The 24,361-nt window shown below is 62.0% G+C and overlaps 1 protein-coding gene across 2 annotated transcripts in view; it reads left to right on the forward strand.

Moving 5' to 3' along the window:
* Positions 1-24,361, forward strand: part of TSNARE1 (t-SNARE domain containing 1) — a 150,921-nt gene that overhangs the window by 39,204 nt on the left and 87,356 nt on the right. The window contains exons 3-6 of one of the 2 annotated variants that reach the window (XM_049632857.1): positions 4,299-4,448; positions 5,470-5,964; positions 18,104-18,181; positions 18,996-19,065. In XM_049632857.1, coding sequence (XP_049488814.1) covers positions 4,299-4,448; positions 5,470-5,964; positions 18,104-18,181; positions 18,996-19,065 — 793 coding nt within the window. The remainder of the gene's footprint in view (positions 1-4,298; positions 4,449-5,469; positions 5,965-18,103; positions 18,182-18,995; positions 19,066-24,361) is intronic. The other variant, XM_049632856.1, reaches the window with a different exon arrangement.

The following is a 24,361-nucleotide window of genomic DNA, read 5'->3' on the forward strand; positions in this document are numbered from 1 at the left end:
CCTCTCCCTCCGTCTGCCACCCGTCCCCCTGCTCGTGTGTGCACTCATGCCCCCTCTCTCTCAAAAAAACAAAAACAAGGAGTAGACACCATAACATAGCGAGCCCCGGGGCTGCCCGCTCCACCTCGTCAGGTGTCTACTCGTGGCCCGTCCAGCTCCTTGTGCCCTTGGCCTGCCCCTGCGTCATTCTGTGGAGAGTCCCAGACATAGCACGCACCCTCTGTTGACGTGTCCACGTGCCTCTGAGCGCCCCCAGAGGGCCTGGCCGGATGTGCCCCGCTGTCAATCACAGCTCGGTGGCCTCGCGCTGGGAAGTGGGACCCTGGGAAGACCCGTGTGCTGACAGGCCTCCTACGTCTCTCGGAAGCTCGAGCTTCTCCATCATTTTGGCCCTTTTTTCCTCAAAGTTTATTTCTTGAAGAAACCCCGTTTTTCCTGCGGAGCATAATTGATTTTTGCCCCCCAACTTTATATGCTGCCGTTTTGCCAAACTCCTATTGACCGTACTCATTCTGTCTGGATGGTGTCATTCGTAAATAGTGACTTTTTTTCTCTTCTTCCCCAGTGCGTTCGCCCTTCTTCTGCCTTCCTGAGCCGCTCAGAGTCTCTGTGATGCTGAGCGACAGGGTGTTTGTCTCCTGTGTGAGTCTCTGGAGGGACAGGACTCCGTGTTCCTTAAGTGTTTCTGGATTTTGCTGTAAAAGCATCCGGGCGTAGTGTTCCCTTTGGGGAATGCTTTTTAGATTAGCACTTCATGTCTCCAGTTGTAAAAACTACCCAGGCTCTCTATTTCCTCTTGGGTCATTTTGGTTAAATCAAAGTGAGACCTCCGTCTGCTTCATGTAAACGTTCGAATTTATGGAAGTGAAATGTAGACAGTAGCCGCTGGTTGCTGACGAGGCAGCCCTGTGGCGTCGCTGAGGGCCTGGCCGGGGGCCGCCTGCCCTACGCTGCCCCTGCCCCACCGCCTGGACGTGCGTGACCTCCCACGGACCGCGGCAAATCCCAGAGGCTGGGAGCGCCCACTCTTGCGGTGGCTGCTGTGTTACTAACAGCCACGGTGTCTGGATCGCACTCTTTTTTTTATTCCTGATAGAGTTTATTTGTACCTTCCTTATTTTCTTCTTTTACGATCGTGTTGACTGAGGCTTGGCAGTTTTGTAAGTCTCTCTGACGAACTGACTCCTGACTTTCCTGACACCTTCCGGTACATGCGTCTGTACGTGATTGATCTCTGCTCACATTTTTATTGTTTTCTTCCTTTTTTCTTGAAGCTGGAGCTGTTTGATTTTTCTGACTCCTGAGGAGGATGTTTACCTCATTCGTGTTCAGTTTTTATTCTTTTGTAATAAAACCACTTTAGATTATAAATGTCCAAATAATCACTGCTTTCGTTGAGCGGCAGACATTTAAAAGTATATAGTATTCTTAAGTTAGACTTCGGGTGTATTTTCTCATTTCCGTTATGATTTCTTCTTTGACTCGGGATTTATTTCAAACTGTGGTTCATCGTTTCCAAATATATGTGGTTTTTTTCTGGCTATCTTTAAAAAATGATTCTACTTAATTGCATTTTTGCCAGAAGAGGATCTATATTGTCCTGATTTGTTGACAGTTGTTGGGACCCGGCTGCTTATACTGTGTCCTCTGCGGGGCTTCCTGAAAAGGGTCCGGGCAGGGGCCTGGGCGGTGGGGCCCGGCGGAGACCCCCGTGTGCGGGAGCGGCTGCCGTCACCCGGGACCCGCTGTGCACCGAGCCCTGGGGTGCATGCGACCCTGGAGGGAGTCATGCAGAGCTTAGGGTGACCTCTTGGTGGAGGAGTCACAGCAGGAAGTTGACTGGCCGACTGCTAACACGTGACGAACTCACACAAATCGAAGGGAAACCCGACAGTCCTCACGCAAGCGGGCCAACTCGCGAGCTCACTGCGGACGGGAGGCCCGGGCCTCACCGTGCCCAGAGAGACGGACTTGGAGGTGACCGCGTGCCGGCTCGCTCCGGAGGGGAGGGCACGGGCGGTTCCCGGACCCCGCAACCTGCCCTCTCCTGGCCCGGTGCCGCCGCCTCCTGGACGGCTGGGAAGTCACCGACCTGTGGGCAGGGGTGCCGGGTGCGGCGGTGGCTGACAGAGGATTCGCTGAGCGAGCCGGCGGGGCGAGGCGCAGCCTGGGTCGGGCTGTGATGGCGGTGTTAGCGTCAGTTGAAGGTGGCTGGGCGGCCTCTGCACACGTCCAGACGTGGTGACGGGTGTGCTGACTGGAGGACGCGGAGCCGTGCCCGGAGTGTTCTAATTGTGCGCGACCCCTGCCCCCATGGTAACAGTGTTCGTCTCCAGATGCCGTCATCACAGGTGATCTGTATCGTTTTCTTGTAACTGTCTGCGTTCGAACTTCTCGCAACCGTGTGTGTTCTAATAGTCAGAAACAATAGTTGTCTCCGGACCCCCTCAAAGTTCAAGGGTCATGTGATTCCGGAGGGCAGGCCACGTGGGCCCCTCCACAGGCGTCTGGGGACCGTGTGGACTGAGCAGGAGGAGGTGGGCAGGGCCCGGGCTTGCCGTGGCCAGATGCCAGCGTGGCGAGGTCATCGGGTGGCGATGCGGGCGCCAGCTGGGCCTCCAGTCTCCCTGCCCCCACGGGGGGAGCTCTGGGGGGCCCGAAGCAGAGGGTGACCCCAGTTGCCAGGTACCTGGACGCTGTTACCCGGGGAACGCGTGACTGCAGGGGCGCCTGGCAGGTGTCTGGGGAGAGGACCCGCGCCGCAGGCTCCCCATGAAGCCCTTCAGGAAGAGGGGCTGCGTGAGATGGGCCCTGGCCTGGAGGCTCGTGCTCAGACCCGCAGATGCCTCCGTGTCGGCCCTCGGCCCCCGCCTCTCTCTCACGTGCCGTGACCATCCGGGGCCGCGCCTGCCTCCCCACACACGGAGGAGAGTTCTCTCGGTCTGACTCGGAGACCTGCTTGTTGCAGTTCTCCGTGGCCGGGGAACCTCCACCCTCGAGTAAGCCGGCTGCCGTCCTGCCGTCCCGCGTCCTTCCCCTGATGGCACAGGCACGGGGGCCACCTTCCCGGAAGGGTGGAGGCTCCTCCCGAGGGGTGCCCTCCTCCCCGAGTCTGGCCGGGGGCCCCGGGGGCTGCCTGTGTGCTTTGGGTTCTTGCTGCCTGGAGACCTCTCCCACCCCGGGTGCGGTCCTAGGGGGATTGCTTGGTGCAGCCCTTCTGTTCCTGTCACACTGGGCCGCCGTGTCCCTCCCCCCCCCACCCCCTGCAGAGCGGTGTCCTTTGCTATCTCCTCTGGGGAGATGCAAGTCTCAGGCCTTTTCCGGGAAGGAGTTGCCCCTTCAGGAGCTCTGAGCTGGGAATGGCCTGGGACAGGCCGTGTCCCTGGGTTTCAGAGCAGCTGTCAGCGTGGTCAGGTCAGCCGACACCTTCTAGAGCTCGCTCCCTGAAAACTGCCTTTGCAGAGAGAGCTCCAGAGAGAACAGGGTCACACAGACAGCCCCGGGCTCTGGTTTGTGTGGCCCCAGGCTGCACGCACCCCCTCATCGACTCAAGGTGCCATGGATTGAAGGGCACATCTCTCAGAGATGTAAAGGTGTTTTTATAAGGCGTGTCTTTGGTTGACACATTACGGGAAAATGTGTCCAGGAAGTGTTTTTGAATACATGAAAATTACCAAGTGTCTCCCCTGGGGGACCAACCCCATGATGGGAGCCTGTTGGGGGCCAGAGAGCAGGAGGAGGCCGCCCAGGTGCCCGGAGCCACTGCCCCTCAGCTGTGCAGCCGAGAGGCAGGAGGGCGGGTTTTACATTTATCTTCACTGCCCAGAAGCCACGGAACAACGTTCTTACAACAGAATGCCCCCGTGCCTGGTTGCTGTGGTGATTTTGAACTGCCATAAACATCCCTAAGGCCTTGCTCCCCGTTTACGTACATCATTTGTTGCAGACAGGTGACAGGTAACACCCGCTGAAGGCCTGGCCTGGTCTGTGGGCCGTGCCTGAAGGCCCTGCTCTAGGCGATTTCGTCCTTGTTTGGGGTCACCTTTTGGAGTAATTGTGGTTCAAAGAAAGATCTGGAGCATTTAAAGTATTGAACTCGGAGCTGGCCTCCGGCAGAGGGTTTGGCAGTCTGGGAGGGCTCCTTGGAGGAGGTGGGACTGAATGGAGCTTCTTGGCGTGGATGCTTGGAGGGCTCAGGGCACCTGCTGTCCTGTGTGGGGGCCTTGCTCTGCCAGCAGCACCCGAGCTGCTCTGTGGACGGGCTGGGTGTAACTGTGACTGTCCCTTGCTGTCTGTAGAGTGCGCTAAATGTTGGACCGAGTATGGAATACGCCATTTCCCCTGCCCGTCGCCAGAGAGCAGCCCGCAGGACCCCTGTGTGGGCAAGGACGGGGAAGGTGATCTGGGGTCGGCGGGCACGCCCAGAGGCCCGAGGGCCAGGAAGCGAGGTACTTCCGCTCGGGTGCTGGGTCCGGGAGGGTTCCGGGGAAGGCCGCCCAGAGATGCCCAGCGCCGAGGAGGGAGGGTCAGCAGGCGGGAGCTGGACGAGGCGGCCCGAGGCTGGCCGGGATTCTGGTTGGTCTGTACCTCACCCCCGCTAGCCTTTCCCTTCTCCAGGGACGGCAGATGGTGTAGCCGGGCTGGACTGGTGACAGAGGGGTGCGGCATGAGGACTTGTGCTGGTTGGGGCCCCGTGGGCTCCAGGGATGAGGCTCAGACCTATGGGACTGGTTCACTCGGCCCCTTCACTCCGGAGCCGGGATTCTCCCCGCAGGGGGCGCTGGTGAGGGAGAGTCGGGGTCCCTGGCGTGCGCTATAGTGAGGGCAGGGGCTGTGGGCCTCTGTAGAGGTCGCCTTCTGATTGACGGGGACCTGGAGGGAGACAGGCCGGGGCGGGGGGGCTGCTCTCTGCGTGCTCCGTGGGGCTCAGACATCCCTCTCCCCTCGGGGGCTTTCTCCTCACGTCTGGGAAACCTGTGGTCTGATGGTGGAGCTGCCTCCTCTGCCCTTACAGATGGCCCCCTGCACCCCCGGCAGGCATGTGCCGGCTGGGGACAAATCTCCCAGCTGGGCAGAGGCCCCAGGACCTGCTGCTTGCACGGCCAGCCCCGGACCCCCGTGTGTTGAGGACTGCAGGCTGCGGGGGCTCGGAGGGGCGGGGCGGGGCCTCTCAGCCAGGGCCGCCAGGCGCGTCCGTGGCCAGGCTGTCCCCTGGGGAGGGATGACCTAGGAATGCTCCTGCCTGTCTGGTTCCTTGGCTCCCGATGACGGCTGCCAGAGGTGGCCCTTTCTGGAGACATGCCCCGCAGCCCGGAAGTGAAGCGCCTTGCCCGCGGAGCCCAGTCGGACCTGTGGACACCCACAGGGAGGGGCCGGCAGTGTCCTGAAGCCGAAGCCGGAGAGGAGGCGCCCTGGGGGCCACCCCGCCGGCCCAGGGCCTTACACACCCGCCTTTTGGTGCCGTTCCAGGGCCAGGGGTCGCCCCCGAAGGCAGTGGGACACCAGAGCCCGGCTCACCGCCTGCCGCGAGCCCGAGGAAGGACTCTGCCGGCGGGGCCCACGGCCGGCTGGCGGGGCCCGGCGCCACGCGGGCCAAGAAGAGGAAACCCAACTTCTGCCCGCAGGAGACAGAGGTCCTGGTGTCCAAGGTCAGCAAGCACCACCAGCTGCTGTTCGGCACGGGGCTGCTGAAGGCCGAGCCCACCCGCAGGTACCGCGTGTGGAGCCGCATCCTGCAGGCCGTGAACGCCCTGGGCTACTGCCGCCGGGACGTCGTGGACCTCAAGCACAAGTGGAGGGACCTGCGCGCTGTCGTGCGGCGCAAGCTGGGCGACCTCCGCCACGTGGCCCACGGCCCCGGCCGGCTCCAGGCCTCGGCCCTCACGCCTGTGGAGCAGGTGGTGGCCGAGACCTTCTCCTGCCAGGCCCCCGCCTCGGAGGGCCTCGGCCTGGAGCCGTTCAGAGGTGAGTGCCTTGCCCCGGCCGTCCGGCCGGCGGGAGGCGCAGGCCCGCGGTGGCCTGCTCGTGGCCAGGCCTCGGTCCTCCCGCCACGCTCTCCTCCCCTCTCCTCTTCCCCACCTGCACCACCTCCGGTGACTCCCGCCCCCGGACTCGCGCACTCGCCTGCCCGCGCGGGGACAGCCTTCTGAATGTCCGGGCGCGGCAGGTGAATCCACCTCAGCCCTGACCCTCGCGGCTGCAGAGCGGGGAGCCGGGCACACGACACGGTCGTGTCGAGACACGGTCTTCCCCCGAGGACTCCGCCTCCTGCCTCTGGACCCCGGCCCCCAGGAGGAAACGCGTTTCCTGTTGCTGTCCCGTGTACGCGCACACACCCGAAACACGCGGGTTTCGAGCGCTCACCCCACGTCACCCTCTGTGCCTCGGCGTGTCCCTCTCTTGCTCTCCTGTCCCGTCCAGGGCTCTTAGCCTGTGCGTGAAGTAAAGCGCTCCCGCCGACTCTCTGGTTTTAAGGCCTGGGTGGTAGAGCTGGGGTTTGGCCTGACGTCCAGAGCCGGCCCTGCGGCATTGGGATGCGGCGGGGGTGGGGGGGGGTGGGCACCTTGAGTTCTCTGGGGCGTGCTGCCCTGTGGGGGTCACTTCTCGAAGGTTCCTGTCGGGCACAGGGGGTCGGGGGACCCGTGGAGGTCCAGCGGGGCGTCAGAGAGCCCAGTGGGTGGGTCCCAGACAGGTGCAGGGTCACGCACAGCAGGGGGGCTTTGCAGCGGCAGCAGCCTTGGGGCCAGAGGTGGAGGAAGGCCGGTGGGGAGGGGGAGGGGACGGCAGGTACAAGGGAGGTGTGGGGGGCGTGCAGGTCATCTGTGCGTGACTCCTTGGTCATCGGGAGTGCCGGTGTTAGGTCCTGAGGACCGTTTCTGAGTCCGTACCTGGTGTTCGGCTTTGAAACGGGGCCAGAAAATACACAAAGAACGTCAGAAACAAAACAGAAGCAGACACGTGTTTGTGCAGCAGACAGGACAGGCGTTGCCTCGCTTCTCCCCCGCCAGCCCCGCATTTGGGGACGTCGTCTCCGCCGGTGGCGGGCAAGGCGGTGGTCTGGGTGCCGCTGCCTGCGGTGTCCTCAGTGGCACCTGGTGCTGGCCGGGGGCCACGAAGCAGTGGGATCCCGAGGCTGAGGGCCTCCTGCTCTGTAATGTCAGGCGTGAACACCTCCGTGGCCTGCCGTGGGCAGCGGGAGAGCTCGAGGTGCCCAGAACCTGCGCCTCCGTTCCTTGGTTCCCGTGTTCTTCCCGGACGGAGCCCAACGCTTGCCTCCCTCCTCCAAGACCGGACTGCTGCCCCGCACCCCGAGCTTGAGGCCCCCTCCTCCCTGGCCCTGCTGACCCTGAGCCCGCTTGCGGCCCTGCTCTGGCCCTGGCCCCAGACTGAGCCCTGCGCGGTCCCTCGGGCTCCCCTCTGCCTCCTGGGTCTCCCCTTCCCCCCGTGGGGGGAGGGGGGCCGGTGCATTCGGCTCAGGGTGGAGGTGCTCTCACTGGTGGGGGACCCAACCGCACACCTTCCTCACAGCCCCGCCCTCTGGCTCCTCCCCCTCCAGCACTCTCCCCCTCCCCCTCCCCCCAGGTCCCTGTCCCTGTTGCAGGCCCTGAGGCAGGAGTGTGGCCCCCCTGGCAGGGCTCCCTACGGGCCCCTCGGGCCCTTGGCTCCCAGCACCGGGCTTTCCCGGCTTTGTGATGGTTGTCCACACACCTTCTCACCTCCCTGGCACCGTGGCCTGCCGCACACCTGGGTTTCGGGGGGTGGCTGAGCATGTGTGGGAGGCTCCATGGTGTGGCCCGGGTGCAGGTGGCGGGCCTCGCTCCGCACCGGGGACGTCCTGCTGCCCGCCCAGACTTGGATCTGGTCACATGGCCTTTCTTCCCCAGAGCACTTTGCGGGGGGGCTGTTGCTGCAGAACAAGGAGACGATCTCTCTGGGAGAAACAGGAAAGTACAGAGTACCTGTGTATTCAGGGTCATCCCCCTGAGATTTGGTGCTGTCCCTGCCTCTCCCTGGAACGCAGCCCCTCCCTGGGTCCTCCTTGGTGCCCTCAGCACGGGCCCCGGGCCGAGAGCCAGGCCAGGCGCCCCCAGCCCCACACCTCCTCTCGCCCTGTCCAGTGGGGGCTCCCTGCTCTTAGGAAGGAGGACGCATCTGATGCTCAGAGGATCCCGTGCTGTCCCTCTTTCTTTCCTGTGCCTCATGCACACGTGAGTCGGGATCCACACCCCACCCCCACCGCCGCCCCGCTTCCTCCCTCCGCTTGGTGCAGGGGCAGAGATCCAGCCTGTGTCCGCAGGGTGAGTAGACCCAGAAGTGGAGCGTCCTGTGATGCCCGAACGTGGTGACTCCGGTCTGCTCTTAGAGCGCCTCGGTTCTGAGTTTCCGCTCCGGTTGGCAGAGGTGGGGCTGGCCAGGGGGTCTCCCTGTGCTTCTGCTCCAGCCGTGTTCTGGGGTGTGGGGTGCACCCGGTGGGGCTCCCCGTGTTGTGCAGCTGTGATGAGCATGTGAGGCTCAGAAGGGGGATGCCCTCAGGGGACTGGTCCCCCAGCTCTGCTCACTGTCTGCCCCAGTGCACGGTGGCCCCGTGGGGTGGGAGGCAGGCGGGCACTGGTGACCCCGCTGGGTTCCACGGAATCGGCAGCTGCTTGGCTGGGCCCGGAGGCCAGAGGTGCGTGGTCCCCTGTGGAGGCTGGGTTGTGTGTGTTGGGGGGGAGCCGAGGGGCCGGCCAGGGGGCCTTGTCCTGCCCTTTGCCGCTGGTGCCCGTTGGGTGTGCTTGGACTTGCCCTCACTGGGGGTTGCTCAGCGTGGGGCTCGCACATCCCTGCGTCCTGTCTGTGGGACGGCCAGTGTCGTCCGGGGAACGGGCTGCTGCTGTCATCACCAGCCTCCTCGGGGCCCTGGGTCTGTGCGGGCACGGTGCTGGCGGACCCCCGGCAGCCCACCTGGGCAGCAGTGCCCGCGCACTGGGCCACTGGGTTTCTCCCAGGCCTGTCTGCTCTGGACCCGAGAGGCCCCCTGACTTCCTTGCTCGTCCCGCGTCTGGGGCACCGTACTGCCACTCGGCCTCCTCCTGCCCGGCCCGAGTGGGCACACAGTCCTTCAGCCAGCGCTCGGCAGCGGGGCAGAGCCCAGCTGTCCGGCCGGCCCACGTGACGGGGCGGGTGGGGGCGATGTTTGGCTCCAGGGGGCTCCGGCGCTCCAGCACTGCTGGGTGGGCCGCTGCCTCTGGACCCGGCGGCATGAAGGGCAGGTGTCTGGAGCAGACGTGGAGCTGGGCCCTGTAGGGGACAGAGGGCGTTGCCAAGTGTGCGTTGGAAGCCTCGAGTCCCCGTCCTGCCCTGGGCACCTGTGTGGAGATGCTCAGGCGGTTCCCCGGATTTGCGTGCTCAGGAAGGAGCGTCCCATTGTCTCTGCAGAGGGCGGGGGTGCTGGAGGGCCGTCCGTGTGTCTGTGTCCCGGGAGCCTGTCCTTCTGTCTGCCCTGATGGATGGTTTTGTGGTTGCCAGCTTTTGGCCGGGTGGAGGTACTGGGAACATTTGTATAAAATCTTTGCATTGACAGATAGTGTCACTCTTGTGGGGGTTGATTGATAAACTTTCCAAGAAAGTGTCTAAGAAACTGGCTGTCCCACTATTGGGTCCTGTAGCCATGAGCTTGGGTTTACTCTTCATTCCCACCACCCCTTGGGGTTGATTTTGGTCTTGCTGTACTGGGCTGTTGGAGGGGTCGGGCTGTGCTGGGGTGGGGCGGGGCTTGCTGGGGGTGGGGCTGTGCTGAGGGGGCGGGGCTTGCTGGGGTGGGGTGGGGCTGTGTTACGCTGTGCAGGGATGGGGAGGGGCTTGCTGGGGGGGCGGGGCGGGGTGAGCGTGGCTGGGGGCGGGGCTGTGCTGAGGGGCGGGACCGGGTGAGGCTGTGCTGGGATGGGGCGGGGCTTGCTGGGGGTGGGGCGGGGTGAGGCTGTGCTGGGGTGGGGCGGGACTGTGTTGGGGTGGGGTGGGGCTGTGCTGGGGGTGGGGCTGTGCTGAGGGGGTGGGGCGGGGTGAGGCTGGCTGGGGGGCGGGGCTGTGCTGGGGGTGGGGCGGGGCGAGGCTGTGCTGAGGGGGCGGGGCTGGGTGAGGCCTGCTGAGGTGGTGTGGGGCTGTGCTGGGGGGGGGGCTTAAGGGGGGGGGGGTGTGGTGGGGGGGGGGGGGGCTGTGCTGGGGAGGGCGGGGCCTCACTTCTGTGTCTGCCCACACATCACTGAGCATTGCCTGGTGTCTCCTCTGCTGTCACCAGAGGCTGCCCTGATCTGTGGGCCTTCCTGTGTTGCACATGTCCGTTGCCTCTGAGTTCAAGGGGCCCGTCTGAGATCTGGACTGCAAACCTCTTCTGCAGGCTCTGGACTGCCTTTTATTTAAAAACTTTTTTTACGTTTATTTGAGATAGAGCAAGTGAGCGTGGGGGAGGGGCAGACAGAGAGGGAGAGGATCCCAAGCAGGCTCCGTGGTGTCGGCGCAGAGCCCAACACGGGGCTCAATCTCAAAACCCGCGAGATCGTGACCCGAGCCACCAGGTGCCCCCTGGACTGCCTTTTATTTTAATTGTGTCTTTTTTGAAGGTTTTATATTTCAGTGTTACCAGCGTTTTCCTTGGGATTTCTGTTGTCTGTATCCCACCTGAAAAGTTCTTACCCACAACAAGGCCGCAAATTGTTGTGATTTGAAGTCTTACAGTTCCAGCGTTTATGTTTGCATCTGTGAGCCAGGCTGAGTGGGTTCTCAGTTTTGTTGATATGGGTCGGGGTTCAGTGGCTGTCCAGTTGGTCATCATCGTTGGGGGAAATGACTGAGTCACCTCGACGCTTGTGTCTGAAACCCCGTGACTGCTCACCTGGGTGTTGACCCGTCCGTATCGACCTGGGTCTCCACTTAACATGATACGGAACTGCCTTGACTGGAGTAACTATAAAGTGAGTCCTGAATCGAGTCGGGAATTGGTTTCTCCTGTTTTCTGAGGGTATGTGTAGAATTGGTATTATTCTTCCCTTAAACATTTGGCGGAATTCTCCAAGGAGGCATGTGAGCTGAGCATTTTCTTCGTGGGAAGATTTGAGACTGCAGTTTCTTTAACCTTGCCGTGTCACGTTACATGGTACAGCGTTACAATGTTGTGGTATCACAATGTACACGCCCTAGCATACGTGTTAATGTTGTAGCCATAGCGTTATGGTGCTGTGGTGTTACGTGTTACAGCCGTAGGTGGCAACGTTGTAGTGACACAGTGTTATGTGCTGTCGCATCACCGTGTCACCGTGCTGCAGTGTTGCCCAGGTTTCTGCTGCTACTCACATGAGTCAAATTTGATCATTTGTGTTTTCAAGGAACTTACCCACGTCATCAGACTTGTAAAACGTACTGGCACGAAATTGTCATATTGCCTTAGTATTGTTTGAATGCCTGTATGGTCAGTAGTAAGACTGCCTTTTTCATTTCTGGTATTGCTGATTTGTGTTTTCTCTGTTTCATACTTGACTCGTCTCACTGTGAGTATATCAATTTTATTGATTGTTTTAAAGAACCAGTTTTTGATTTCATTAATCTTCTCTATTTGTTCAATGTTGAGTTAATTGATTTTTGCTCATCTTGATGATTTCCTTCCTTTTCCTTACTCTGGGGTTAATTTGCTTTTGTTAGATCATTGACGTGAGACCTTTCTTCTTCCCTAGTAACGGGTATTTATTGCTGTAAATTTTTCCCTGTGCATTGCTTTACTTATACAATTTTGCATATATCGTATTTTCATTTTATTCATTTAAAAATATTTTCTAATCTCCTTTGTGGTTTATTCTTTAACTAAAGGTTGCTTAGAAGGGTATTGTTTAATTTTCAAATAATTCTCTTTGTTTCCAGATACCTGTCTGTTATTAACTTCTGGTTTCGTGCTGTCCTGGTTGGCGAATGTTTCACATGGTTTCAGCTGTTACACATGCATCGGGACCTGCTGCACACTGGAGGTGCATCGTGTCTTGTGCGTGTTCCCCGTGTGTTTGACAAGAGTGTGTCCATCTGTCGTTGGGTATGAGTGTCCAATAATTGTCACTCGGGCCGAGGTGATCGACGGTGCCATTCAGGTCTTGGTATCCTCACGGATCTTCTGTCCCCCGATCTATTTTCTGCTGAGAGGATGCTGATGACCACGGCCGTGGATGTGTCTGCTTCTCCCCTCAAGCCCGTCAGTCTGTGCCTCGCACGTTTTCCAGCTGTGCTGTTAGGCGTGTTGAACGTTGAGGATTTTGTCTTCTTCATCCATTGCCCCCTTTGTCACTGTAAAACCTTCTTTTATCTCTCTTTTCATGTGTTGTTCTGAATTCTCTAATGTTAGCGTGGCAGCTTTCACACAGCCATGTCACACAACGAATCTTCCGGTCCCTTTACTCACAGGTGTGTCTGATTTTCTGTAGGAAGTGCCCTCCTCGTAGCCCGTGTATTTGGGGTTTGCCCTTGGCCCCATCTGACCGTCTCCGCTTTGCCCAGAGCGGTGGCAGTGGTGCTGTCCCGTAGGGCCTTGGTGATGATGGCATGGCCACCGCTGGCCACTTGGGTACCGCACGGGTGCCTCAGGTTTAGGCAGAAATACCGATATGTTCAGGCTTACATCCCCCATCTCGATATTTGTGGTATTTCCCTTTGTTGTTTGGGGGTAATTGTGTTGATGATGATTCCGTTGCTGATGATGGTAAGTCCGCTCTTGGCGTATTAGTGACCTGCTCCGTTTGTGGTTTAGCGCTAGCCGTACCCACACCTGCGCTCGCAGCCTGCCTGCGGGTAACAACGGTGTCGCGCCGCGTGACGTGGGAACCTCACAGAGCCGACCCCGGATGCCACGTTGTTGCTGGAAGCACCTGGCTGGCAGTTTGCTTTATCAACCGATGGCGTCCGAGATACCTTTAAAATGAGACGTGTGCCTCCCTCCCGCACTCTGCTTTCTCGTGTGGATCCAAATTGCCTTTTATTGTTTCTTTTGACCCGACAGACTTCTTTCAGCTTTTCCTATGGTGCACATCTGGCTGAGACAGTCTCTCGGCTCTTTTGTCTAAAATAAATCTTTATTTTGACTGTATTTTTGAAATATATTTCCATTGCATGTAGAATTTTGGTCGAAAGGTGTTTTTTGTTTTCTCTCTCTTGGCACTTTGAAGATGTCCCTGCAGCGTGTTTGGGCTTGGCTTCCGCGGCTCTGACGGGGGCGGGGCGACCTTTGTGTTTCCTTCTGGGGTGGGGTACGTGCCTCTCTGGCCCCTCCGAAAGGGGCCCCTTCGCCACAGGCTTTCTGTGGTTTTGACTACTGTGCTTTGGGCTTTAAAATTTTAATATATGCATTTTTAAATGTTTATTTTTGAGACACGGAGTGAGCAGGAGAGGGGCGGAGAGAGAGACCGACGATCTGAAGCAGGCTCCGTGCTGACAGCAGTGAGCCTGATGCGGGGCTGGAACTCACGAACCGCGAGGCCATGACCTGAGCCCCACAGGCGCCCTTAGACTTTAGTATTTATTCTGCTTGTGACTTAATGAAGTTCTTGGAACTCGGTTTTTATTGGACGGAATTTGGATACTTTGGGTTCTTACTTCTTGAAACTCTGCTCCCCTCTGTGGCTCCGTGGCTGCCGGGTCGCCGGGTGTCGCCCCGAGGTGCCCCGTGGCCCTGTCACCGCAGGGAACCTCGGTGCAGCATCGCACCCGTGGCTGACCCCGTGCAGTGGGAAGTCATTTCAATGTCTCCTTGGGTGTCAGGGGAGGCGGGGTGGCAGGCCTGCGGCCTCTCCGGGTCTCCCCTGCTGCTCTGCACGCACCTCGGTGTCCCGTCAGCCTTTTGCAACTTTTACGCCTGTTTTTCTGCACTAGTGAGGTTGTCCGCCACCATTTCTGGGCCTGATTTCCTGTTGAGTGACCTTTCTCACGGTTTGGGGTCACGTGCTCCTGCCTCTTCGTATGGCCTGCGAGTTGCGAGTGTGAATTTTGTGTCCTCCCTCCCCGGGTTTGGTTGTTCTCCTTGCGGGAGGACTGGACTCTGTCCAGGGGCAGTAAACCTGCGCGGGGGTCACGGTGCTGTTTCAGGGCACTTGTGCTGTGGCTGTGGCCTCCGCGGGCCCTGCCCGACGCCGCGGGTGCTGGGCGGCGCCCTCTCCTCTCTCCTCGTGTGACTTCCACCCACGCACACTGACCCTGTGTGGGGGAGGGGGGAGCGGCCTCCAGCTTCTTGTGCTCCCCGGGTCCTCGGCCGAGGGACGTCTTTCCCTGTGTGAGCACAGACGTGTGCTTGGCCAGGGACCAGGGCACCGAGACCGGCTTCTGGAGCCCCTCCTGCCTCATCGCCTCAACCCTGTCTCCTGCCCCAGGGCAGCCGCGGCACCTGCCAGGCCCCGGAGTCCCCCACCCCCGGACCCAGTGACGCCGGCTCCACTCCGACCCGCCCTCCTTGCTCGCAGTCTGGACTTGCTTGTAGGAGACACCAGGCGACGAGCCGTGGGGGCCACGGGGCCGCACCAGGGCTGTCTGTGGTCAGAGCACCGCTTCCCGGCTTGCATGCAGGGGAGGGGGGGGCCTGGGCCCTGCCCTCCCCCCCCCCCCCCCCCCAGAAGCTCAAGTTGATCTGCCACCCTGCGTTGTCATTCCGTGAAAAAGTGGCTTATGTTTGGGGGATTAATGTCCCTGTTCCTCCTCTGTGTTTCCTAAGCTGGTGGCCAGCCCCCCTCCATCCCCAATCATGCCCACCAGACGCGACATCCTCCCTCCGCCCCTGTGAGTCCCACCTCCTCTAGTCCCGTTACCTCGTCCTCCCACCCTCCCCCAGCCCCCGGTCCCTGCCCAGCATTGGTCCCCTGTGCTGCGTGCAGAGGCCCTGCTCGTGCTGTGTGGTCACCGTCTTGCTGCTTCCCTGTCCGACGGCTGCCTCAGTGTGGGATCTGGGCACACGTGCTCCAGGTGAACCCGGGCCCTGAGCGCCCCAGCCGTGTGTATGCGGACGCCGGCCTCTGTTGGGGTTCCGGCCCCTCCTTGGCGAAAAGTAAAGAAGAGGTTAAGCTGCCCCCGCGATGACACGGAGCCTCCGTTCCCCTCATGCATCCCCCCCCCCCCCGCGGCTCCCCCCCCCCGCCGGCCGTGGCTGCGCCCCCTCGGTGGTGTCCCTGGGAGGGACGTCACACCCCATCGTGTCCCAGCCAGGGAGAGGGTGAGGGGCAGTCCAGGGCTCCAGCCTCCTTGTGAGAACAGGAGGGGAAACTGCCCTCGGTTCTCTAATTCCAGGGTGAGAATTAGTCACACGGCCCCTCCTGGCCGCAGGGGGTGTCCCGGGCTGTGTGGTCAGGTGCCAGGACCAGGGAGAGGCCGGGTCTGAGGGAGACAGCCCGAGTTGCCCCACAGCTGCAGCCGGCATCTGGCATCCCTGGCATCCCCTCTGCTGAGGTAGGAGCCCCCCACGGCCTCCCCGCGGCCTCCCCCAGACCTCCGTGGAGGTGGAAGGCCGTCTGGGTGGGGGACTTGCTGTCCTTGCTGCGGGGCTGGGATGTTTGCCAGTCCCCCCCCCCCCCCGCCCCCGCCCTGTGCATCTGCCAGCTGCCCCCTCCCCTGGTTTCCACAGTGGCTCCTAGATGTGCCCCAAATCCCACGGTGGTGGTGGTGTAGACCGGGCTGGCATGCCCACCACCGCCCTGCTGGGGGCCTCCCAGGCCCAGGTACCTGCCCGCTGGCCAGAGTCCATGCCGGCCCCGGATGCAGCTCCTCGGGGCAGTTTTGACCCAGCCCCCACTGCCTGCTGCATCCCACCCCTCCATCCCCTGCATCCCTATCCCCCCGCCCCTCTACCCCTCACCCCTGCCCCCCACACCCCACACCCCTGGCCCCCACACCCCAGCCCCTCGCACCCCTGTACCCCGCTCCCCACACCCCTGTCCCCCATACCCTGCCCCCCTAACACCCCTCGCCCCTGCCCCTCAGCCCTGGCCCCCCTATGCCCCTACCCCCTGCCCCCCACATCTTGCACCCCTGCCGTGCTGCCCCCTGCAGCCCTGCCCCCCACACCCTGCACCCCTGCCCCCGACACCCTGACCCTAGCCAGTAATGGGCCCGATCACCCGCTTGCCCCGAGGGCTCTGCACTGACGGGTGGAGTGGAGGCTGGAGAGCTGCATCTGAGGCCTGGTCTCCTGCTGAGACCCTCAGCAGCCCTGCCCCGCCCTGCCCTGTGGGATGTAGCTCTCCTCACCTTTGTAAAGGCTGCAGTTCCAGTCCCCCCTTTGCCCTTTCCTGGGGCCACTCTCTGCGCCTCTGGGAGCTCAGCCTTGTCATCCTTGGTTTGGACACAGAATGTCTCAAAGGCCATCAGCCGGTGTCCTCTGGAAAGACGCATGCCCCGTGGGGTCAGGAGTAGACAGGGCACCGGCGGGGGCAGGACTCGGCCCAGGGCACGGGCCACGGTGACGAGCCAGGGGACGGGCTTGAAGAGATGTCCAGAGGAAGGTGGCTCTGAGAAGGGTGGCTGTTTGTCCCAGTGTAAGTGGCCTCTGGGATCACCTACACACAGACCTGGAGAATAGGAACGATTCTTGGAGCTGGATCTCTCCTCCCAGCATTTAGCGGGTGAGGCAGGCGGCCAGGCTGCGCCCCTGCCTGTGTCTGTCCTGTAGGAAGACGCACACCAGCCTCCCCACGTGTGGGCTGAGGCTGCACAGCCCAGGCGGGGCCCGGAGGCCACAGCCTCCCACCCGTCTGCCTCTGCGTTAAGCTCAGAGTGTGCACCCTGACCTTGTCGTGGTGCACAAATCCCTGTCTGGGTCTGGCCCATTCAGGCCGAGGCGCCAGCCTCCCTGGGGGCCGGTAGTAGTGGGTAGTATAGACACACGTGGGAGTCGTTCCTGTCCCAGGCTCCATCAGGTGAGGGGCCCTGTGCGTTCCGTTGCCGGCTGGTGGCAGCCTTTCCAGGTTCTGAGAATGAAGCCACCGTGAGTGTCTTACACAAGCTTCGTGCGGGCACGTTTGTGTTTCTGCGCATAGCTACCCAAGAGGCCGTGGCCACGGGCAGGGCCTCGTCCCGTGAAGGGGGCAGACTTTTCTGTAGCGTCCACAAGACTTTCGTGCTCGCCTGGTGGAGTGGGCCTTCCCGTCCCCCTAGGAGTGGGTGGTAACCACACGATGTTCTGCGTGGTCTTTCAGATCGAGATAAAGTTCACACAACGTAAAATTCACCACGTTATCCACCTTCACGTGGACGTTTCTGTGGTTGGTGGCGTATCCTGCAGTGTGCGCGACCATCCCCGCGAGTAATCCAGAACGTTCTGTCACTTCAAGAGAACTCGTACGGCCGTCAGCAGCCATCCCGTCCCCTGGCCCAGCCCCCGGCAGCCACGGGTCTGCTTTCTGTCCCTGGACCTGAACTCTTCCCGTACGCGGAGCCGCGTGGTGGGAGGCCCGTGTCCGGCCGCGTTCGCTGGTGCGACACCGTCGCTGTGCTGTCGCCACCAGCTCCTTCTCGAGGCTGCGTGGTGCTCGCCCTCGGCTTGGGCCCCACATCGTCAGATGCCGGCCGTTGGGTTGTTGCTGCCTTCTTTGTGTTAAAAACGTGTGTTTATTTTGAGAAAAGTCACCTGAGCATGAGCCAGGGAGGGGCGGAGAGAAGGGAGAGGGGATCTCAAGCCGGCCGTGCTGTGTCAAGCACAGAGCCGGACGTGGGACTGGATCCCGTGAACCGTGAGATCATGACCTGAGCAGAAATCGAGAGTCGGACGCTTAACGGATGCTTAACGGGCCGCCCCCAGACGCCCCCATTGGGTTGTTCTGTTTTGTGACTCACGTACAGCTGCAGTGATCTCGGCTGTGCAGGCTCTCATGTGGGCCTGGGCCCTCGTTTCTGTCAAGGGCGCCCCGTGTGCAGGTGCAGGGGCGCTGGGGGCAGCTGGTGCCCGGGTGGGGCTTTTCTGAGGGGCCGCCCCTGCTTTCCTCCTTCTCCAGGGGCTTTGGGTGCCCCGGGGCGGGCTTGCTGTTCCCTCTGTGACACCGTGGGGCCACCCCAGCTGGGAGGGTGTTGCTGCCCCCGCTCTGTGAACCTGTGTGCTCCCTCTCCTGTCTTCTAGCCACCCGGGTGGACCCAGGTGACCTCCAGGGGCTGTTCCAGCAGACATCGGCCAGCGTCTTCCGGATCAACTCCAACGGTGAGTCCGTGGTGGGCCCAGCCTCACCCCTCCCCACCTGGCCGCCCGGGCCACCGAACACGCCCCAGGAGGTCGAGGTGACTGGGGGAGGTGGCGTGCCCACCGCCCTCCCCTGACCCGGCCACCCTGCAGCCCAGACCCTGTCGTCTCTCTTAGGACAGCATGGGCTGAGCCCTGGGGTCTCAGGGCGGGGCGGGGCGGGCCCGTGTGTGCTCCCTGGCCCGGCTGCTGTGATTTGGACGCATCCCTGAGGGGGAGGGCGGCCTCAGAACCTCCCTCAGACCGTCAGTGCAGCTCAGCTCACGGTCGAGGGTACTGGGGTCAGGAGCGACAGTCACGCCTCATGGGACTGGGCCAGGCCTTATCCTTATTAGCTTCTGCAGACGGTGTGGGGGGGGGGGGGGGGGGGCAGGAGGACATGGGGACACAGGGGTGGCTCGCCGCACTCTATGGGTGAGGGCTGATGTTTGCCGTGAACCCTGAGTTCTGTCAGGCCCGCCGGAGAGTGCTGACCAGGAGAGGAGAAAGAGATCCCCAGACCCAGGGGCCCTGGAGGCTGAGGGCCCTGGAGGAGGCTCCCAAGAGCCTTTGCGCCCACAAGGGCCTGGGGGCCTGTGCCCGAACAGGGGGAGGGTCCCTGCCTGGGAGGTTCTGCGGGGCTGAGCCGTGGCAGAAGCTGCCCCCAGTCACCTGGGTGGTCTCCCTGGCCTTGGCCCCCATGTCCTGGGGCCCCCCCGCCCCTCCTCTGCTGGAGTCTGGGGGTCTCCAGGGGGGAGGTCTTTCTGTTCCTTACGTCCTTCCTTTCTCCTGGCAGTGACCTCCTTGGAGCAGAGCCTCCGGTCCCTGGGGACACCGAGTGACACGCAGGAGCTGAGGGAGAGCCTGTGAGTGTGCGATCGTGTGCGTGGCTGTGGGCGTGCCCGGGTGTGCCCTGCACCCTCTCGCACGCCTGCCTGTCCACGTCCCGGCGCGGCAGCTGCCCGGACCCCACACCTGCCCCACACGCCCGAGGGCCAGCCCCGCTTGCGCCCCGAGCCCGAGGCCGCGCGTGCCCGGCGTCACCCTCTGGGGGGCACACTCGTGCCGCCTGCACGTAGTGGACACACGGGCTGGGTTGGAGAGTGGCTTTGTGGTTTTGATTCTGCCCCCAGGGGCTCCTGCTGGGGTTGCCTAGAGGCCGGCCCTGGGTTGGATTGGGTGAAGCAGTGGCCTCGGGTGAGTTCCTCTCCTGACGGAAAGGCTTCTCGGGGGCTGGGTCCCTGGGGAAGAAGGAAGGGGACCTCTGCAGGGGGGTAGCCTGGCTGGCAGGGGGCAGGGGGCAGCGCTGCTCACGCCCTGCCACCCTGGGCCTGGCGGGACGTGACAAGGCCCCACGTGGTCCCGGCATGGCGTGGGTTGGGGGGCACCGAGGCGGGGTCCTGAGACTTGCCGTGAAGCCGGTGTTCCCCCTGCCACCTTCTTGCCAGGGGACCCCGGGCGGGTCCTGTGTGAGCCTGGGCCTCCTGCCTGGGAAAGACGACGGTGTGGATGCCGGAGCAAACGTGCTCGGGGGGGTGTGGGCCGCGGCCAAGACCTCATGTCTCTTCCTGGCAGTGATGTCCGTTGGAGAGGTCACAGCTCCCTCTGTCTGTTTATTCACCCACCCGCCTCACCCACCCGCCCGCCTGTCCTCCGGCCGTCCGTACGGGCTGCCTGAGACCACTCCTGCCAAGTGTGGGGGTCCAGAGCTTGAGGCAGCTGAGGGCCCTTGCAGATTTTCTGTGCAACTCTTTTTTTAATTATTCTTTTTATTTCTTTTTTAAAATAACGTATTGTTTTCTGATTGTGGAAGTAGCATATGCTCATTATAGGAAATTTGGACACACAGGATGTCTGAGGAGGCACTGTTAACATTTTGGTATTTCCTGCCAGCCTCTTCTCAGATCCTTACGCGTCTTGCAGATTTGGATTTCAGTGAATAATGTTCCGGTCCCGCCTTTTGCTGTTCGGGTTCTGGGGTGCGTGTGCCCTTAATCACACACTAAAAACACGCTCTGTGGAGCCGCGGAGGACACTGTCCAATGTGCGCAGTCACTGCGCTGAGACCTGGAGCCGTATCTGTGGCTCTTCCCGTTTGTCAGCTGCATGACCAGACCCCGGGAGGGCGCTGGGGTTGGTCTCCGTGTTTGCCTGTTCCGGGGTAGGTCCCTGAAGTGGTGTCCCCTGGGTCACGCGATGGCATTTTCAGGGCCCCTGGCCCTCGAACACGTTTCCTGGGCTGTGTTGCCCAGCTGGCCGAAGGCCGACGTCACCAACTTGGGTCTGGAGTGGAGAGCGGGCTCCTGCCTTCCCGGCCGGACTCTGGGCCTGCCCGCGGTGACTGAGGGCTGTGGGGGCCTCTGCCCCGTCCGCCTCCACCTTCAGATGCAGCCACTCTGGCCTTTAGCACCTGCCTGCCCCGCACCCCCCCCCCTGACCATACCCCCCCCCCCACCCCCATCTGGCTCCTCCTCCCGAGGGGCAGTTCCTAACCAGGCTACAAGCCTGGAACCTTCCAGGGCCCCATTCATCGTGGACTGTTAGTGTTTTCTAAACGATGGAGACCAGCATAGGGGGCCAACCAGCTCTGTTTTCTCCACGTCGACATTCATTGGCTTTTTTATTTTGCCAGATAAGGACATTTTAAAAAGTCCATTATGGCATCTGTCATTGCCATCATTTTGTGGAAGGCAAGACATTTCAGTGCGACGGAAGTAGATGGGATCCGGTCTTGGGAGAGAGGACGTTCCTTCAAGATGAATAAAGCTAGTGACCTGTGAACCTCAGGGCTGAACGTGATTTTCTCGCCTTGCACGAGACAGGTGTGGACTTGGCCATCTTTGTCGGGACCGTGAGGGACCCTGCCTTGGGCACACCATCGTAGGCTCCCAGGTTGGCCAGGGTGGCCGGGTTGTAGCTCTCTCTCCCCCGTGGTGTGAAGCTAGGTGACAGCGGGGCCTGGTTTGTCTGTCTCTTGGGGGTGTCACCCAGAGAGCTGTTGAACAGATGGATGGTCATTCCAGGAGCCCTGACGGGAAGTCTGCCCGCGGTACCCTCAGCCTTGCAACCACGCAGCGGGGTGGCCCTGGCTCCTGTCTCTAGGGCCCCAGGCACGGCGTCTGGATGACCTAGCTGTCATCAGCCTGGGTTCGCGGCCGACAGGAGGGCCCCCAGCTCCGGCGCTCTGCTGGTCCCGGCTCCGAGCAGGCATGGGGCTGGGCACACTGCCCGAGTCCGGTGGTGGTCAACGCCCAGACAGGCCCTCCCCTCTGATTCTCACGGTGCCATCTGTGAATGGGCCGTGGGCCCCAGCCTCGCTACGACAGAGCGAGGGGGTGCCGGGGCACTGGAGGCTGCAGTGAGCCGGGCTCCAAAAGCAGAAAGCAGACGCAGGTGGGCGGCCCTGCCTGGGGTGCACAGGGGTGCACGCCAGCCCCTGCCTCCCACCCTTCCACCTTCACGGGGGGCATCACTTCTTCCAGAGCCCTCCTGGTGCCACCTCCCTCAGGGGCTGCGACTCACCTTCCTCCACCCGAAACACCTGGCCTCTTGCGCCCTGCTCCCGTGACCACAGACGGCCCCGGGCTGTTGTTCGGGCACAGGCCTGAGCCCGTGAAGCAGGGGACCCTAGGGATGCATCGGCCATCCCACCCTCCAGCACGGCCTGCCTCTTCTACTCCAGAACCCCTCCCCCTCCCTCAGCGCACCCCCACAACGCCCCATGGTGCTCTCCCCCGTTCCCCGTCGCACCCCCCAGCACCCTGCCGCCTCTGGAGCCTGGTGCCTGGGCCGGCTTGGCCCTAGACCCGTGTGCTGACGGGCTGCGGCAGTGGGGCGTGGGGAGGGCCAGCCTGTCCCCTCCCGGCTGCGTGACAGGCCCTGTAACCTGGGTGGGCCCGGACCCTTCTGGGTGATGTCCTGTTGGAGGAGGCAATGACGGCGTCTGCGCCTGGTGCTGGGCCCGGCCCCACAGAGATCCAGTCAGGCCTGGCTGCAGCCTGATGATGATCCGGGCGGCGGGTGCAGGGGGTGGGTGCACACTGGGAGCAGAGGGTGGTGTGGGGAGGGTGGCAGTGCTCCTGGAGGCTCTGGCGGCCGCTGGGCCCACAGCTCAGGGTCCTTGCCGCAGTCGCCAGAGCTCCAAGCCCCTCCCTCCCCGTTGCTGGAGATGGTGGCGTCTCGGGACTGAGGCCTGTGTGTGGGCGCTCACCAGTCCACCGGGTGTTTTGTGGGGTCTCCGCCTGGAGATGGGCTGGATGGGGCAGGTGTGTGTGGGGCTAGGTTGGGTGGTGTGGGGCCCTGACCCGTCCTCACGGGGGTCTCGGCAGTGCCCCCTTCCCTTAGTAACCGGGCCGTCCCACCTGAGTCACAGGTACACAGGTGCACATTTGATAATGGAGGCCACGCCTGGCGGGGGCACCTGACGGGGTGCCGAGGGCCCGGTCCCATCCCTGGAGCCGGACTCTGTTCGTGTCCCGGCCCCGGCGGCTGCCCTCCGTCTCCCTGGGGGGCTTGCACCCTGAAGGAGGGAGGTGACCACCCAGTGTTCCGTTCCTAGTGTGTGACAGAGGGGACCGTCTCCCTGTGGCTTTCTGACTGGCTGCCTCTGGTCTGTGGGGCTGTTGGCCTCACCCTGTGCAAGTCGAGGTGGCCCTGAGCGGGGGTGTCTGTGAGAGACGTCTGCCCAGATGCCGCCCAGGGTGCAGGGCCGAGGCCCGGGGTGCGGGGTGTGCAGGGAGGGGGTGGGGCTCTTGGCCCAAGTGAGCAGCCCTCCCTCTCCTCCCCATGGCAAGGATTTGTGTGTCAGGATGGGCACCCAGGGGACCAGGGGGGCCTGGATCAGGGTGGTCCGCACCACGCAGGCCGGGGCTCTCGGAGGGGCTTCGTGCCGATGGCCCGGTGCTGCTGCAGGGGCACTGGACAGGCTCTGTCCCTCCTCTTCCCAGAACTCAGACCACCCGAGCTCCTGACTCCAGCCTTTCCACAGCTGCGCAGACACCGAGCCGGAGTTTGCTCGAGAACTGGGGGGGAAGGGGGGCGCCCTCTGCAGCCCGTTCTCTTACCGCTGATCTGTGATGGACCCTGATCACCTGGGCTGACCGGAGACCTGCCCCTGACTCCTTGGAGCTGCCTCTGGGGTCGGAGCCTCACCGACCAGGTCTTTTTTTTTAAGCACATGAGGAAACTGAGGCTGGGGAGGGGAGGGCTTTCTCGGGGCCACGGAGCGAGAGCAGAGCTGTGGAGGACCGTTCCCCGGGAAGTGGACGTGGTGTGCACCTGTCGTCTTGGGCCTGGAGACGCCATGGGGACCTGGACGTGATGTTGGGCCCCGTCTCTAGGGGAAACCGAGGCCAGTGGGGCCGAAAGCCACAGAGCTGGTGAACCACAGGTCGGCAGGGCCAGTGAGGAGGCCTGTGCTGCCTCCAGACGTCTGGGACTCTGCCGGGAACACTCAGAGCTGAGGCGACGCCACAGCTGGGGCTGGCGCGTCTGGAAGCTTCTTTACTGACGATGGGCCCAGCCAGGGCAGCACCCGCAGCGTCTGCACACGGTCTCTTGTGGCACGGCGGCCTCACGGTGCTGCTTCAGCACAGGGCTCCATGCAAACGCTGCTGCAGAGACGGTGGAGGTGACCCCCTGGACCAAGGAGAAGGGACCCGCTCCACCTCAGGGGAGGCTCTCTTTCCAAGCTGCCATACGCTGTAGAGCACAGTGGTCATGGCACGTTCGAGGAGCCAGGAGGAGGGGCCCCCCAGGTGCCCCTCATAATTGCTTTTGGAATGGTAGGCCAACCTTGCGTTCCTTGGATGAACTCCTCTTGGCCACGATGTATCATTCCTCTTACGTATTGTTGGATTCAGTGACTCTGGTGTTAAGGGTTTCTGCTCCTGTGTTTGTGAGTGATGGGAGGTGTTTTTTCTTCTAGAGTCTTCGCTTGGGTTCTGGTGTTGGTGTAACGCTTGCCTCAGGAGAGGTGAGCGGTCCATCGGTGTTTGGGGAGCATGTGGTGTTGGTACAACCTCTGCTTTAAACATGTGGTGGAGAGGCCGTCTGTCCTTGGGTGTTTGCGGGAATGTTTCTAAGAACATATATAAGTCCTCTGATAGAGACAGAGCTACTTGGGTTTTCCTTTTCTTCTTGAGTCAGTTTTGACGATTCGTG

Source organism: Panthera uncia, chromosome F2 (assembly GCF_023721935.1).
Source record: "Panthera uncia isolate 11264 chromosome F2, Puncia_PCG_1.0, whole genome shotgun sequence".
Taxonomy (NCBI): Eukaryota; Metazoa; Chordata; class Mammalia; order Carnivora; family Felidae; genus Panthera; species Panthera uncia.